At 42.0% G+C, this 18,189-nt stretch overlaps 1 protein-coding gene across 1 annotated transcript; it reads right to left on the reverse strand.

Moving 5' to 3' along the window:
• Positions 1-3,663: 3,663 nt before the first annotated feature.
• On the reverse strand, positions 3,664-17,048 carry HMX2 (H6 family homeobox 2). Its single transcript, XM_074231886.1, has 3 exons — positions 16,967-17,048; positions 5,868-6,151; positions 3,664-4,758 (listed from the first exon to the last, which is right to left on the reverse strand). Exons 2-3 carry the CDS (start codon positions 6,148-6,150, stop codon positions 4,205-4,207), a joined length of 837 nt encoding a protein of 278 aa, XP_074087987.1. The 5' UTR covers position 6,151; positions 16,967-17,048; the 3' UTR covers positions 3,664-4,204.
• Positions 17,049-18,189: the final 1,141 nt, after the last annotated feature.

An 18,189-nucleotide genomic window follows, 5' to 3' on the forward strand; every position in this document is an offset into this window, starting at 1 on the left:
TTCAACACACACACAGTGTTAGGTACTCTTACTTTTTTTTTCTATTCATGCTATAAATAGATTTTTTTTTAAAAGACCTTTCTATTCATTATAGTGAAGTGCCTATCTCACAATACTGTTGTGAGGATCAAAATGAGATAATGCATTACAGTGCTTTTTAAAATTCAAAGTTCAATAAATGCCAACTGTCATTATCTTATTAATACTATTATCATTATAATCATTATTAACAATATCTAGAGAGAAAGTGATTCTCTACTTCTCTTTACTCCAAGTGTGCTAGAGGGTAACTGCAAAATAAAAAAAATTCCAATCCTCTTTCTCCACACTGATTCTGGCTATATAAATTCTATTTCCTGATGTTTTGTCCTTTCCCCACTTTTCTTTATTTATCTCTATCATTGAATTACAATTCTGAGAATGAATGACATTATAAGAACTTTTTTCAGTTACAACCACATAATTTCATTAAACTGTATATGCATTATTCAGTTATTTCTGAGTATGAGGTTTCAACTTATTTTTTACTTTAGTTTTAAGAAATGTTGATCCTCTAAAAATCCTTTAAACTCAGAATAGAGCTTGAAATTAGAAGGATGGTGATTATTTTGATACTTTTTATATTTTGATGAAGAGATGGCCTGGAGATACAGTACTGAAAAGTAATAAATTTGTGAAGAAAAACTTCTAACCACTTATTAAAAATCTAGGCTTAGGGGCAGCTAGGTGGCTCAGTGGATTCAGCACTGGCCCTGGAATCAGGAGGACCTGAGTTCAAATGTGACTTCATACACTTAATAATTGTCTAGCTGTGTGACCTTGGGCAAGACACTTAACCCCATTACCTTAAGTAAATAAATAAAAAGTCTAGGCTTGGCTAATTGACAATGCTTAACTATCTGAGTTTGTTATATTAACAGTGGTGTTCCCTGAACTGTCTCAACCATGACACCCAGTTGTATCACCTTGGGCTTCCTGTTTCATTATTAATAGTTAGATACAAAGTTTAAATAATATATAATGTAGAAGGAAATTTTAAGGAGTTCCTTACATTTACAAAGACCTGGTTAATTATTAGTATAGCTATCCTTATAGTTTTCCTCTAGTAAGAAACTATTTCCTGAAAGAGAGGCAGGGAATAATATAAAATAATAAAAATAATATGAATAATATGAATAATATAATATAATAATATAAATAATATAAAATGATAAAATGATGAAAATATTTGTCTTGTTTCCTCCATAATTTCAAAACCCTAAAATATTAGGAGGTTGTATTATATACATCATCAAATAGTAACTGGCCACCATTTGAGTGCTTACTTAAACTCATCTGTTTGTAACACAATGGAATATTCAAAAAGTTTATTTTTAAAGTTTTTGAGTAAAGAAAAGTGAGTTTAGCTACATATTATATATATGTGTATATATATATATATATATGTATATATATATATATATATATATATATATATCAACGGCTTATTTAATTGGAAAACATAAGTCCATAGTTTCCTGAATCTTAATTTGTTTTGAGTTCATAGAGTTTAGGAAGGGAAAAAAAAATCAATGTAGCTACAGATTTGCGTGTAGGGCAAGAACCCTATTTATCTTCTCCACTATCCTATCAAAAGCTCAAATTAGGATCTCTGAACACACTTTACTTAAAACTCCCTTTTGATCCATTTCACGAATTAACTTAAAATAAGGAGTTGGTCTACTATACTACATGAGCTGTTGAGGTCTTTTCTAGCTCTAAGTCTATAGTCTACAATCTTGCAAATTTTGGTAGAAGAAAATAAACCATGACTTTAGGGGAGGTATGTCAGATAGAAAGTATTAAATTTGTTTTAGAAAAAAGAACAGGAGAAAACTAAAAGTTTTAAAAATATTAAATAGTTTAGTATTTTTTGTTCCCTAAAGTTGTCATGAATTTATCAGGAAGATAGATTTGATCTTTCAACCTGGAAAGGCCTATTAATGGCATTTGTGTTTTCTGTGCAAAGAGCAGATTCTCATCCACTACAGATCACACTGGCCTATTTTCGCTTTGGTCCAGTCTAGTACTGCTTAAAACCTAGGCCCAGAAATCAATATAAATATTCATCTTGTTTCCTAGAGCTCATTTTCAAGAATTTCCCACCCTCTACCCCACCTCCTTCTGTTTTTCCTTTGGAGATTTCAGTGCTAAGCAGGGAACAGGTGGCTGTGATAAAACATGCCTTGTGAGTCTGCGGTTTGAATAACATTCACTCAAGTATTTACTTTTTGTTTCAGTGATCCCCCCCCACCCAGGCATAGGCTGCAGGTGTCCCCTACTCTGGAGGAGAGACCAGACTGCTGCTTTGGCACTAAAATCCATCATGACCGCAGTTCCCACGTCACAGTTCTATTAAATCCAAGCTGCTGAGAGTTTTGCATGTCATCTTGCCATTTAACTACACACAATGTAAACTATTAAAAAAAAAGTCAACTCTTCCCTTCTTTGTCCATCCCTCGAGTTCAGTCCTCTGGATTCTGAGTCTCTCAATAAGGCATTTGCTACAGCTTTTTTCCACCTCTAGAGAAGTAAGACAGATGTCTAGGGTTTAGGGGTCTCACCTCCTCATCCTCAAATGCTACATAAACAAGGTGAGATGTGTGAAGAAAGGGATTAGTGGTGTGAAGAGCCAAGCAATTGGGGAGGAACTGGGGAGTAGACAGAGAAGGAAGGGGGAAGGCCAAAGTTAAACTTAGTCATAGCAAGCTGCTTCTCAGCAAAGGAGAGTGAATCGACACTAAGTGAAACTGCTTCTTCTCAATTTATCACTAAAAAATAAGAGAAAAACAAAGCCAGTTTTGGAAATGAAATTGGCAACTCAGCTAGAAACAATTAGTTTCTCTCTCTCTCTCTGTCTCTGTCTCTGTCTCTCTCTCTCTGTTTCTCTCTCTCTCTCTCTCTCTCTCTCTCTCTCTCTCTCTCTCTCTCTCTCTCTCTGTCTCTGTCTCTCTCTCCCCCTCCCTCCCTCTCCCTGTCTTTTTCTCTTTAATTTAAATGCGCTTCCACCATTCGGAAGTCCCAGAGAGAGAAGATGTTACAAGTCCTGTAACCGAATCCTTCAATCCTCAGCATCCTGGCTCCCCCTACGGCTCGAGACCTAGCTTCGTTCAACCCAGAAAACCCTATCTCCCTTCATTTTTTCGACTTCTTGTGGGTTCGGTTGCAAAATGATAGGTTTTGTTTCTCTTAACACACCTTCACTCTTTCACTCTCTTCCCCATTTCCCCCCCACGTTTTTGTACCCCCAACTAACCCCCCCCCCCCCCCGCAAACACCTTCAACACAGACTTGTTCGTTTTCTGATCCAGGTCCGCAGCAGTTTATAATCCAAATGCCCTTTCCAACTCTCTGAAGGATTCTTTCCTCAGGAGACCTTTGCCTTCTCTTCCGATGGAGATGGACTACTCTTAGTCCAGGGACTGGGGAAGGAGTTGCGGGACCTAGGATGGGAGGCAGCAGTTTCCTAACATAGAGGAAGATGACGTTTAGAATCAAACCAGTCAGAGTTAGCAAACGATGTTTAAAATGTTTTATTTGTCTTCGCCTTCTTGTTTTTTTTCTTTTAAAAATATTTACAGATTTGAAACCCCCCCTTTCGTACCTACTCATTCCTGGATGAGAGGAACTAGGAAGGCTATATACAATAGGCAAAAGCCAACAAGTGTCCTGCTTGGAACCATTATCTATATCTATATATCTATATGCATGTTTATATATAGACTATAGATATGAATAGATATATATTTATATAAAAGCTCTAATTTTCCCCTTCCAATTTTTTATCTGCCGAAACAGATCTGGACAAGTTTCTTTTCTTCAGACTAGGGAAGTTTCTTTCTTTCCCTCCCAAAGAAAACCCCAATGTTGAAAAGAAAATTAGGTTGGGTAGAAAGCAGGCGATTCGCCGTAAGAAGCACCTTTGAATATACCCTACGATCATCAAATGAAAATAAGAAAGGAAATCCATAAATAAGAACTATTTAATACACATGGTGTATTTCTTAATATTTAGAGAAGAAGCTCATTGCCTTCATTCCTATACAAATGGGGAAATGCGTGGGTTTCAGAGATCGGTCTCAACAGCAAAGGAAGGAAATGGGATGGAGAAAGGCTCTGACATCTACTGGGGGGGGGCGGCCAAGTCCGCTGGGGTTCGGTTGGGTCAGTAGTCAATCTTGTTGTACAGATTATAGAGAGGTAAAGCTGACAGGTTGCTCCCCGGATAGTACAAAGGGGCCGGGAAGGCTATCGATCGGGGCACGGGAACCCGCAAGAGGGAATTGTCTCTGAACACCAGCGGCATCCCCACCAGAGTCTGGGCCGAGGCGTGGGCCATATTGGCCGCCTCCAGTTCTGCAGAGAGCTGCCTCTTCCATTTGTTCCGCCGGTTCTGGAACCAAGTCTTCACCTGCGTTTCGGTGAGTTGTAGACTGGAAGCTAGGCAAGCCCGCTCCGAGCTGCTCAGGTAGCGCTTCATGTCAAAGGTAGACTCGAGCTGGTACACCTGACTACGGGAGAAGACGGTGCGGGTCTTCTTCTTGGCGGATCCTGCCTGGCGATCTCCTCCAGAATCCCGCGGCCGCTCGGCTCCAGGCGATGGGGATCCGGGGTGGAAGTGTTTCTCTTTCTCTTCCTTAAAGTCTGGCTGGGCTGGGGAGAGGAAAGGCGTCCGGTCCGAATTCACTGATCCGGCTCCTCCGCTGCCCTTTGAGTTACCTTTTTCATACAAAAAGAACAATGACGATTGTGAAGAAGTTCAAAACAATAAATCCCTAAAAACCCTGAAGGAGCACCGGGAATTGCAGGGGCCTACGAGTTGGAAAGACTACCCAGGGATTCTCGCATCTCAACACATCGCCTATTCTAAGCGCTCACATGGACCCAAAACACGCGGCCCTGAACATGGGAAGTTTCTTAGTTTGTTTGAAATAAGCATCTAGTGAGGAAACATTTTGATGTGGCACCCAAGCAAATTCAAAGGAAAAAAACAAAATTGCTTTCAGTAGCCCCTTGATCCCAGAGACATTCCCTCTTCTCTGTGTGTGTGTGTGTTCTGGTCTTTGTTAAACAAAGATTCCTAGCAGCTGTACTTCACAATCAAAGCAGATGGGCGGCTGAAGGAATTTATTATTAACGATGTTAATAATAATAATAACAACAACAATACTATTTCTTCGGTAAGAAATGCGGTTCTGTCCAGATCAGCATTTCAGAGAACGTTATTCGGAAGTCAGGTTAAAAAATGAACGGTTGCACACACACACACACACACACACGCACACGCAAACGCAGTGGTTGTAAAGACCAGTCTTTGAAACGCACCCCTGTCAATCACCTCAAATTGCTAATCACTCCGAAGAGCCAGGGAAAGAGGAGCAACACTCCTTTTTCTATATAGAATTCAGCCGGTTTTGTTTGTGACTGTGGAGAACACAGAAAAAAAAATATCCATTGTCCAAAAAGGAAATAAAACTGTTTCTAGAAGACATTCCCCTAACTCCGATCAATCCTACCCTTCTGACCTTCCTTACCCTCCTCGCCCCCCCCTTCCGAAGCAGGGTCCCAGAAACAGCCCGATTTCCTCCCTGGCAGCGGGTTCACTTTTGTCTCTTTCTCTAGCCATCTCTCGGCTTGTGGGAACGGAGAGCCCAGGACAGGTGGGGAGAGCTGGCAAAGACGGCCCAGACCGATTCCCTGCCCTCAACTCTGGCTGGGAACGGCCCAGGCCAGCCTAGAGAAAAGAACGAGATCGTGCCTCCCTGGCTCTCCTAGTCGGCTGCCTTTCCTCCAGTGTAGAAGAGAGTGGGTGTCAGAGCGCTACTTACTGAGACAAGTTAGGGTGAGGGGCTGATGATGCTTGTGACCCGACTCCTTCGGGCCATGCGAGTCCGGGCAGTAACAGCCAGAGTGTTTCCAGCCGTCATCCGCCTCCTCTTCCTCCGAGGACACCGACAGACTCCTTTTTCGGTTTGCCCAGCCCGCGGCACCCTTGGCCCCGATCTCCCTGGGCTCCTCAGAGGGCCCGCTGCCCAGGATGGACTGGATAGTAAAGCTGGAGATGGGGGCGGTGGCTGGACAGCATTTGCCAGGGTCTTCTTTGCTGCCCATCCTGGGTTCATAAGAAATAGGAGGAAATCAAGAAGTCCCTTTAGAGATCGTCTAGGTGGAAGGTGTTGGAGGGAAGGAGGGAGAAAGGGAGGGAGGGAAGGGAGGGGGAGAGGGGAAGGGGTGGGGGCGGGGGAGTCGGTGAACGCTGTCTCTTTCTGTGCTGGGGTGGGCTGGGTGAAGGGGAAGGGGACAGGGAGGGGGAGACGTGGTTGTTTGCGTTTCTGGGCTGGCGAACGTTTTCCCTGGGCTTGCCCCAGTCCGAATGCCCCCTTCTCTCCGTCTCTATTGATTTCCAGGCAACTGGGTGGCGTCGCGGCTTCATTTGCATGAAGGTTACATCTATCGTGTCCAATCACAGTGCTGCAAGCAAGTCCCGGAAAATTTCAAAACATTCTAGACCCCCTCTGTACCCCCACATCATTTCCTTGCCAACTTTCCGATCTGGGCACCTGGGCAGAGAAGGGTGGGGAGAACCTTTGCAACTAATAGCAGGAGTCAGAAAAGCCAGTGGCAGAAGAGGCTGAATTTCCAAACCTCGTTGCTAATAGGAACCAAGAGGATGCCGAAGACTTCTGCTTGGTCCTGAGCGCCGCCTCATTCCGCTTTTTCGAATCTTCGGCCTTGGCGGGGGGGGGGGGGGGGGGGGGGGGGGGGGGGGGCTGGCTGCTCAGGAGGCCAGCTTGGGTTGGTATTTCTGAACTGGGGCGACAGTAAGAACTCGGGCTGGGAGGGCAAAAGGAGAGAGTGAGCTAATATTTGCATCATAATCTTCTAGGACTCGATTGGGCTTTGTTTTGGTTTTGGATTTTGGTTTTGGTTTGGTTTGGTTTCTTTCCTTTCGGAGAGTACTTTCTAGTTTCTAATCAAATACGCAGATTTCTTGAGTCAGCCAGAGTCCCTGCACCTTTTCCCTGCCACACCTTCCACCCTGGATCAGACTAGATAGTCAATGGACTCTAAAGCTCCTGTAGTGTTTCTCTGTCGCATTGGCAAAACTACAGAACTCAGGGTCCCAGGAAAAGAAAGAGAGGAAACTGGCGAGTAGATCACAGAGTGAGCACACTACATCGTAGGCATAATCTTAAACAGTTCCTCCTCGAGAAATCCCCACGATTTCCGAATTCTAATGACAAAGAGGGGATATGATGTGATAGGAAGTTTGAAAATCTGACTGATTCACTTTCTGTTACTAACTGGTTGCATGACCTTGGCCATAGCCCTGAATCTCTTTGGATTTCAGTTTCCTAGTGTGTAAAAAATGAAGGTGTTGAATTGGATAAGAGTTTCTTAGGCTACATGAGATTGTTTTATTACTATTTTGATAATTATATTTCAATACAGTTGGTTTTCTTTTTAATCCTATTTTATTATATATATATATATATATATATATAATTCTAAAACGGAGTCCATAGACTTCAACAGTCTTGCCAAAAAGATTTATGAACAAAACAAGTTGAAACCCTAAACTAGATAATTATAAAGGTTCTTTCTAGGTCTATTCATTTATGAATCCAAAGGGGGGGGGATAACTTTTTAAACCCACCATCTATCTTAACTTTTTACAACTTGAAAACAGGAGGTTTTAGGGTAAAACTAAGCTAGAAAGAAAATGGAAATTAATTCAGTTCTATTCATCAATAATTTATTAAGCACCTGCTATATATAAGATTCAGTGTTTAAAAATAATTTTCTCTATTTGCATCAACCATTAACAGAGTTTACTCCTTTACTTAGTCTAGGTTAGAATAGATTGGGATGTCCCCACTCACCCACCCAAGACATCACCTCTGCCAGAGGAGGCCCCAGGCTCTGCAAGCTCTTAATTAAACACCGTAGATTTCATTAACCAGCTATGGTATCTCCAGCCTTCACAATGACATGCCCTTTTCAGACCCACCAGAGTGCAGGAGCCTTAAGGTCTGTCAGCAAACAAACTCCTCTCTTTCCTTATTTAAAGTGGGAGAGAAAGAGAGGTCTAAAAAAGTTTGACTAAAAATTCTGACTTTGGCTTGCATTTTTCTACCTGCTCCTGATGGTTAATTTCCAGGCTTTGGGTAAATATGGCTGTCTATCTTGACCAAAAAAGTCTCCCAGATTACAGAGAGGCTAAGAAGGCAGAAGGGAATTGTTGAGGCTAGGACTCTGCAAAGAAGAAAATAATCCTCCAGAGGAGGGGGGGGCAGAAATAGGGACTCACTGTTCTGCATGCTAGTCCCTCTCCCCAGAGCCAAGTCTGGATATTCTGAAAGCAATTCAGCCCACATAGACACATATGTTTGCCTATTGGGGGAGGGGGGACCAAGGGAAAGGAAACCAAGGGATAAAGATCTAAAAATTCTTTTCATTAAGCCTTCTTGGAGTTATCCTTTTCCCATCTTTCCTTCCCAAATGTCAATCCTTCATTGTGACTTTGGATGAGACAGTTCCACCTTCAAGGAGAACTGGTAAAAGGTACTTGCTGTTTGGGTCCTGGGAAGTGAGTCTGAAAGGTAATACATGAGTTATACTGGGTGGATGGAAATGCTGCCATTCATCCTGAGTCACTAGAGTCTACTTCTGGAGCAAGTCTTTGACTGTGACCTAAGTACAAATAGCAACTTTGAGACATGTTAGCTGGGAACCAACAGAGGGAAGTTCTATAACCTAGCTGAGCCTCAGTTTCAACATCAATAAATTAAAAAGCACCATCACATTTACATAGTATTTTAACTTTTCTAAAACACTATCCCCAAAACACTGAGCTAGAGTAACAATATTTTACAACTTGTCTCACAGAGTTTAGCCTGAAAACTGTTAAGTTCTATAGAGAATGTACTATGACCATTGGGGGGTGGAGGGGGAGCATGCTCCAGTAATTTCATTTATATAGTAAATTCCTGGTGAGGAATCTCCCTCTATCAATAAATCTAAGATGCAATTTTCAGTCTTAGAAAGTTGCCTGAGATACTATCAGGTTACGGAACTTGCCTAGAGTATCAGAGACAGGTCTTGAACCCAGGTCACAGTATAATAGATTTAGAGTTTCAAAGGACATTAGTAATCATGGAATGCAACCCTTCATTTGGAAGAGGAGAAAGGGCAAGGGAGGTTGTCAACAAGCATTTTGGGGGATTTTTTTTGGGGGGGGGTTAGTTTAGGGATTTTTGTGTGTGTGCTTACTTATATGCCAGGTACCCTATTGAATAAAAGAGATATAACAAAAGGCAAAAATAAAAGGGTTTTGTCCTCAAAAAGAGCATTCTAATTACATTCTAATAGAAAGACTACATGTAAACAACTAAATAGATTAAAGATACATACCACTGTAAGGTTATCAAGAGAGAAAATAGCTTTGAGGATTTGGGAGAGGAGACTAGAAAAGGCCAGAAGAGAAAAGATTTGAGCTGAGCCCTGAAGCAGATCAGGGAAACTAAGAGTTTAAGGGGTAAAGCAACCAGAAGATAGAGTGGATTGTTTGAGAAATTCCCAATAGACCAGTGTTGTTAAAATGTGATGATGTGGGGTGGCTAGGTGGCACAGTAGATAAAGCACCGGCCCTGGAGTCCAGGTACCTGGGTTCAAATCCTGTGTCTCAGACATTTAATAATTACCTAGCTGTGTGGCCTTGGGCAAGCCATTTGCCTTGGAAAAAACCTAAAAAAAATGTGATGATGTTTTGTCTTTCATTTTCAAAGAAGACTTTGACAATCATGAAGTAATGAATGCCATGATAAGCACAAGAATTGGATTTGAGTGAGGGGGCATTGTTCTAGGTTACTGTCCTCACTTTCTCTTCCAGAGCCGGGTCCAGTGATCAGATATGAATCATGACAACTGGAGATAGCCCTGAATGCTAGGTAGTCAGCTATTAGTGACATGCCCAAGGTCACACAGCTAGCAAATGACAAGTGTCTGGATTTGAACTCTATCCACTGCACCATTTAGCTACTAAAATGTAAAGTATATGAAAATGAGGAGAGCTAAGAAGACTGGAAAGGCAACAGTAAGGAGTCAGGTACGGAGGAGTTCTAAATGCCAAGCAATGCCAAAGAAGATTGTATTTTATTCCGGGGGATAATTAAGAGCCATTACAGCCCATTGAAGGTTTTTTCTATTTGAGTGAGGGTGGTGACACAATCAGACATATGTGTTAGAAAAATCACCTTGGAAGCTGAATGGAAGTTAGATTGAAATGAGGAGACGGTAAGGAAAGGGAGACAATTAAAAAAATTCTTGAAATAGTGAACTAAGGAATAATGAAGGCCTGAACCAAAGTTGTGGCTGTGGAAGTGGAGAGAAGAAATGTATTAGAGAGATGTTGTGAGGGTAGAAGTGAGAACACTGAGCAATGAGTTGGATATGTGGGGTGAGTTGGAAGTGATTCATAGAGAATGACCCTTCTTGTTTACTTGGCCTGGAATTCTCTCCTTCATCTCCCTCCTTGTTCCAACTAAATCCTATCTTCTGAAAGAAGTTTTCACCCATCACTTTGAATGCTAATGCCCTTCTGAGATTACCTCCAATTTAATATTCATATATATGTATATATGTATGTGTATATATTGTATATAATAAATATCTTGTATGTATATAGCAAAGTCAACTAGATGACTCAGAGACTCGAGCACTTGCCCTAGAGTTAGGAAGACCTGAGTTCAAATTTGATCTCAGATACTTACTAGCTGTATGACCCTGGGCAAGTCACTTAACCCTGCCTGCCTCCATTTCCTTGTCTGTAAAATGAGCTGAAGAAGGGAGGACATGACAAACCACCCCAATATCTTATAGTAATATATAAAACTGTTTGTAAGTTGTTGACATCCACTAAAATGTGAGCTCTTTGGAACCAGGGACTATTTTCACCTTCCTTTGTACCTTCTGCGTTTAACACTGTGCCTAGCCCAAAGGAAGTCCTTAATACATGTTTGTTCATTGAATGTTTTGTAGCCCCCTAACAAATTCACACAGGGAATGGCTCAAGTTAGATTCAGATCTAGGTCTGTCAGACTCTACCATTATCATCTAGCTGTGTGACCTTGGGCAAGTCACTTCGCTCAGATTTCCAGGCATCCAGGGCCATCTGTAGTCATCTGGCCACTGGACATACATGACTCTGGAGGAGAAACTGTGGCTGGTGACTTAACACAGCATCCCCTCTCTCAAATTCAATTCATGTGCTTCCCATGGCATCACCTTCCTGATGTTATGGTCTTCTTCAAGAATAAAAGATAAACATCATCATCACTATTATCATCATCATGTCTCATAACTTTCTCAGATTTTTCCTTCCATGATGATCACTGAAATGCCAAGCACATTTAGTAAATGCCTTTGTGAATCTAGAACCACAATGTCACTTTCTTGCCCTCTTAAAAAAAAAAGTCAACTTCCCCAACTTTTTTGAAAGGAAACTTGGGGGTGGCTAGGTGACGTAGTGGATAAAGCACTGGCCTTGTAGTCAGGAGTACCTAGGTTCAAATCCGGTCTCAGACACTTAATAATTACCTAGCTGTGTGGCCTTGGGCAAGCCACTTCACCCCATTTGCCTTGCAAAAACCTAAAAAACAAAACAAGCAAAAAAAACAGAAAGAAAACTTGGCAGGTTCATAAAGAAGAAAATATAGGTTGAGTAAGATTGCCTAGAAGTCCTTCATAGGAAGAGAAAAAAATCATAGATAAACAGACAGGTTAAGGGGTGGGGGACAGAGACAGATAGATAGACATTCAGATAGACTGAGAGACAGTCAGAGAGAACAATAAAGTGGACATCAGAAGAGTGCTCTAGTTCCAGCTCTGCCCTTGAGTCACTTTGGGCAAATCATTTTGTTAGAATAAATATGGTAGCTGTTTGCCTAAAGCACAACACAGTGGACTAAAAGCTCAAATTAACTTTTTTTTTCCTGGGGTGGGGAAGGGTATTATTCTTCAGAAACTGTTCCTACATTTAATGTCAGAAAACTCCACTCTCATTGGTACTTGACAGGATTAGTATTCTATATTAGGAATGGCATTGGATATGAAGAAAGAAACTTTGCATCTTATCTCAGTGTCTGTATTTACTACCTGTGAATCTCTGAATTTGTTTCCTATTCGGGGGCCTCAGTTTCCTTCTTGGAAAACTGGATGACTTTGAAAGTCTTCTCCAGCTTTAAATCCTATGAGTGCATATAAATTGAATATGTAACAACAAAAGTTCCATACCAAGATAAACACAAGGGGTTATAAGCTTCAGATTTTTCCTATGAAGAACATTGGACTTGTCCTGGCTCTGACTTCCCCTCTCTTGGCCTCAGTTTTCCCCTTTATAAAATGAGGGGGCTTGTCAAGACACTCTAAGGAGACTGTATCCTACAGTGAATTCACTTTACACAAGACCTAAGTTCTCAAGTCACATCTGCATCAGCCACCATCAGTAAGTCTGATAGGTCATTGCAATTTTGTAAGAGTTTTCTGGAAACTAGAGAAGTGGGGGTGCCAGAGAACAAATTCTGCAGCTATCTGTATCTCTCCCAGAGAATTATGGGTGTACACTAGTATTCCAGTAACCTTTCTTTCCGTCCCCTCCTTCTATTCTCAGGAAAACTAGCTGCCCAATTCAATCTAAGGGATCATGGTCTTAGAATAGAAATCATTCTTTCAGTTCAACACTCTCATTTTACAGAAGGAAAACTAAACCCCATGGAGAGGAGTTACTTTTTTTAGTGTCATGGTGAGAGAAGATATCAGAACACTATGCATATTCTTTGCATGAACAAGAAGAGAGATTTGCAAGACTCTGATCAACCAACTAGAAACCAACCAGTGCCTGTCTTTTTTTTTTAATATATAAAAATGTGATTCTCTCCCCCTCCACCACTTCCCCAACAACTCTCCCTATTCCCCCAAATCAAATCAAGGGTGGGGAGAAAATACAAATCAATACAGACAAATGTCAAGACGTTTTAAAATGACATTTTCATTAACTCCATCCACCATGTTATGCCTGGGATATTGAATAAAGTACTTATAATATAATTACCAGAGTGAAATGACGATGGCTGCCTGGACCAGAGGCATAATCTTTAACTACTTAACTCCTTGATAGACTCATTAATGGACTAATTGATTAGGAGTTGGGGAAGGGAAATGGGAGGGGAAGGGATGAGGGTTTGGGGTTCTGTGCAGGCCAGACTTTGGCCAGTGAGGGGCAGGTGCTGTCCTGTTTTACCACATTAACCTTTTCAAGGCTCTGCGGCAGGGTCGAGACACATTACAAATGGTCAGCTTTAATCATGATGTCAGCTCATTAACCCAGAAAGACCCCGCACTGAAATACAATTTAGGAAATCGTCCTTCATTCGGGCTGGGCTCAGGCTCAAGGCCCCCACAGTCAGACTCCACCTAAGTTCTCACCCATAAGCAGTTCTTATCTCCTCTTCTGCTCTACATCCCCTCCCCACTCCCCCTTTCTTTCCCTCTCTTTCCTCTCTTCCTGTTCTCATCTCTTTTCTCTTCTCTTTTCCTTTTTTATCTTCTCTTATCTGCTCTCCCTTTATTCCCTTCTCTTTCTTCCATGTCTTTTTTCTTCTTACTCGGTTTGTATTCTCTCATCTTTTTTATTGTCTTTTACATTCCTCTTTCCTTACTTGCCTCTCCTCTCTCAACTCCTTTCTTTTGTTTTTGTTTTGTTTTGTTTTTTTAGTTTTTTGCTAGGCAATGGGGTTAAGTGGCTTGCCCAAGGCCACACAGCTAGGTAATTATTAAGTGTCTGAGACCGGCTTTGAACCCAGGTACCCCTGACTCCAGGGCCAGTGCTTTATCCACTGCGCCACCTAGCCGCCCCTCTCAACTCCTTTCTTAATATCTTCCTTCTTAGAGTACATCAACCCCATTGAATTTCAATAACTGAAGCACTCTTTCTTCACCAAATCAGACAACCTGGGGCTTAACTTTACAGTAGATTTTTTTTTTTGCAAGGCAACTGGGTTAAACGACTTGCCCAAGGTCACACAGCTAGGTAATTATTAAGTGTCTGAGGTCCGATTTGAACTCAGGTCCTCCTGACTTCAGGGCTAGTGCTCTATCCACTACACCACCAAGCTGCTCCTCATTGTAGATATTTTTCTAAAAATGCAGATGTGACCATATTGAAGGATAGCTCACCTCAGACAAATACTACGTTATTTAAATTATTATTAAACAGTCTCAAAGACTACACTGCAACAAATTAAGTCATTGTATCTATGAATACATATATTTATATATGTTATTTGTGTATAGGAGGGTACAACATAAGAAAGCAATGAAGTCAGAGAGGGAAGAAAGAAGGGAGGGAGAGGGGAAGAGGAAAAAGGAAAGAAAGAAAGAAAGAAAGAAAGAAAGAAAGAAAGAAAGAAAGAAAGAAAGAAGAAAGGAAGGAAGGAAGGAAGGAAATGAAAAGAAAGGAAGGGAAGAAGGAAATTAGAAGAGGCAAGGTAGATTAAAGAAAGAAGAAAGGAAAAGGTTTGAGAGAGAATGAGGAGAAAGTACAAAGCAGTGTAGGAAAAAATTTTAGAAACAAGAAAGAAGGGAAGAAGGGTAGAAAGGAAGGAGAAAGGAAAGGTTATCAGGAAGATGAGAAAGGAGGAAGGGGAAAGTAAGAAGTGAAGCTCAAAATGGAGAAGGATGTTGAGGAGAGAAAGAAGGAAAGATTTTACATTGAGTGAAATGGTCATAAAAATAGTTGTCTAGAGAAAACAGTAGGTGAGACAGCAGTAAGGACCTGAGGTAAGGGAAGCTGAGAAGCACAGTTCCCAGGTCCAGCAACTAGACAGGCTTTAATAAGGCAGAAGAACTAACTATCCCTCTGAGTCCTGTGACGAATGTCTCCCTGGTACCTTTCCTCTCCACAAGGACCTGAAACTATGAAAAGTTTAGGCTAAATTCTTGAAAATGTTCTGAGTCTTCTCTGAATTATCAGAACACTTATTCTTAATCCCTACCCCAGTCAACTGTACCTTTCTCTTGATTAACTAGATTTAGGATGCACTGGAAAGAAAACAAAAAAAATTGGGATAGGTTCTTAGAGGATTTTCTTCTGACTCTATGAGACAATGGGTTTTTCCTCTTCTCTGTCTCCCTTTTTGTTTGTGGGAGAGGAGAAATCCCCCCCCTCCTTTTTTCACATCAAATCCCATCTTATCTGGATCAGAAATCAGCCCCCAAACTCCAGTCTTCCCAGTGATTCTAGTACAGAATTTGGACAGATCAATCTTTTTTTTTTCCTGTGTGTTTCTTTTCTGGATTATTCCTGGGAAGAGCTTGCAGGTTCTTCCCTCATTGAATGACTGACTAACCTCCTGACAGACCTCTCTACTCCCATGCTGAGCTGGCTAAGTAAAACAATAAAATTATTCAATTCCAATTTCTTCATTTTTAGCTTGCACACTCATGCACGGATATCCTAATATACCCAAGCATAACCTAACCCACGTATACACACACACACACACACACACACACACACACACACACACAGACACATCAGCATTGGCCTTAAGGAGTGGAGGGGAGACCGCAGATCCACATTTCCATTGCCTCTGAATGCCGAGACAAACTAGGGAAGTTAGCCCGGACTTGAAGGGACCTTTCTCCCAACCCTCACTTTGTGACCATCAGAGAAGCTGCCCAAGGGCACAGGACTACAGAACCGCTAACCCCACCAACCAACAAGACCGCTATTTCCTTCATCAGCCCGAATGGTTATCAGTTACGATTTTCCATGTCTCCTCTCCCCAAATTCATAGGTTAGATCTATACGAGGTTCGTGATACTGTGTGAGATTTCAGCGAAAGAAGCATGGAAGGAGGAGTTTCTATATGTGAAGGAGACAGGGAGAAATAATAATACTCTACGGATTTCCAAAACTCACTCAATAGCCTTTGGTAGTGTATTGGAGGGAGACAGAGCATCAAGCAAGTCTGTATTGTCCAGATTGTCTAATCGTCTGCCTTATATATGGAATTATCCTGGGCTGTAAAAACTAGAGAATAAATCAGAATATGGTGTGATATGTGTATATTTACACAGAGTACTAGTTGGGGTACTTCTGTGGCCACCCCTGGGGTTTTCTAGTGGGTTGGGTGGAAGAGAGAGAGAAGCCTGGACACCTAGAATATCGAATCTGGAATACACCTTCGAGAACAAGTAGTGCAGAACGATAATTTTACTGATAAGTAAACTGAGACCAGGAAGCTAAGTAGGGACGCTTGGTCAGCGAACTGTCTCTCTCCTTTCTCCCATGCTCCTTGAGCCTCCGAGAAATTATACAAAGTAGTTAATCAGATGGGAGGCGGGAAGGGCTGGTCGGACTGTTGGAGAACACACCAAGGTCATCAGCACCGACGACAGAGCCCGGGAACAATAGATTCATTTGAAACAATATTTTACAGACGCTAGACGATCAATATGAACTGGAGCATAATGCTGTACCAATCTGTTAATGCTCTTAATGGGCTTCTCATTCAGTTTGCTCTGCAGAGGAAGTCGATAGACTAAAGCGATGATTACAGACACCGGTCGCTGCTTTGGAGGCTGGCAGACCTAGTCCTCTCTCTCTGTAGTTAAAGCTGAGTTAAGCAATGGGAAAGCTCACTCCGCCACTCTTGAACAGGAGGTGCTTCCCCCTCCCCAACTCCATCCCAGCATCCCCACATCTGCTCTACCAGCGGTTCCCCAGCTGTTTACGACTTCTATCTTCAGTGACTGCCCAATTTCAACTCGAGAAGGGCACTTGCCAGGCCCCTCGGTCCTATAAACTCCCGTTCACTTTATTGCATGAAAGAGACAAGAAAGAAAAAAAAAAAGAATTACCAACCTCAATTTCTCCAATAAAAGCCTAAAGTTGTCTGGAGGACCCAAACAGATAGGTGTGCTCTGAGGTCTGCCTGGAGGTCGGCTCTGCAGTTTAATCGCAACTGAACTCTCAGGAGGAGGCTGTCCAAGGCTCCTTAATGAAACCCTGGTGGCAGGAGGGGGTGGGGGTGGGGGAGTTTATATCTTTCTCGCTGATGTTTGCTATACACAAGCCCCCTCTATTTACTACCAAATAAAAGAAATACATCTGTGTTGCTAATAGAAACACCTCAGCCAGTTCGGTTCAGCCAAGCTCCAAACAGTGGGCCTGGGAAAAGGATGTATCTCTTTCTGTGCAAACAATTGCACAGATTTGGAAACCACAGTGGCCTCGATAAAAACAACTGGTTAGTCAGTAGCCAGCAGTTTTAGGATCTGAACGAATCAACTTAGTGTCTGAGTGGCAGAAACCCTGTCACTCCAATCGGGAATAGTTACCTCACCGTGCAGGCACTGAGATGCCAACCAAGTCTGAAAAATTCATTTTCAATCTCCTCCATGTCTTCCCCATCCCTCTTTCTACCCCCAGTTTCCAGCATCAGGACCCATGATAAGGTGCAAAAAGGGCACCTCTCCTTTCCGCCTAAGGACTGATTGTTCCTGTCTTAACTGGGGGGGGGGGAGGGAACAAGGGGGTGGATAGCAAAAGTAAAACTCACCACCCTGAGACTCCTCTGCAAATATTGTGTGTTTGGTGGGGGAAGGTAGAGCAGGAAAGAGAAGATGTAGTATTGCTTGAAGGCTTTACCCTAGAAACCAATGCCATTTAGATTGAATTGAGAAGTTAGGAAAAGAGGCCTGAATGTCTTTATTTTTATTTTAGGCTTTTAGAAAGCAGAGTGTTCAATCCAAGTTCAGGGAATCGGTTTTCTGAAAGAGTAAGGTCTGAATGAATGCAATTGGAATCTAGGTCTTGGGTCTGAGGGCTGTCTTTTAAGGCATCCGCTTGAGAAGGCAGAGAATTTAATGGAATGGCAGCTGAATTTAAGGAAAAGTTACATACTCCACAATCCCCCCCCCCCCATTTTATAGCTTCCCAGCATGCTGCTAAACTCAGAACCAATGTAGTTTCCCTAGCTCCAGAAAAGCAGTCTACTCCCATTAGGATCCTCACAGGCTCAACCAAGTCCAGGTAGAAGACAGAAGTCTATAAAAGGCAAACAGGATGCTGATGTTTGTTGCAGA

Source organism: Macrotis lagotis, chromosome 4, assembly GCF_037893015.1.
Source record: "Macrotis lagotis isolate mMagLag1 chromosome 4, bilby.v1.9.chrom.fasta, whole genome shotgun sequence".
NCBI lineage: Eukaryota > Metazoa > Chordata > Mammalia > Peramelemorphia > Peramelidae > Macrotis > Macrotis lagotis.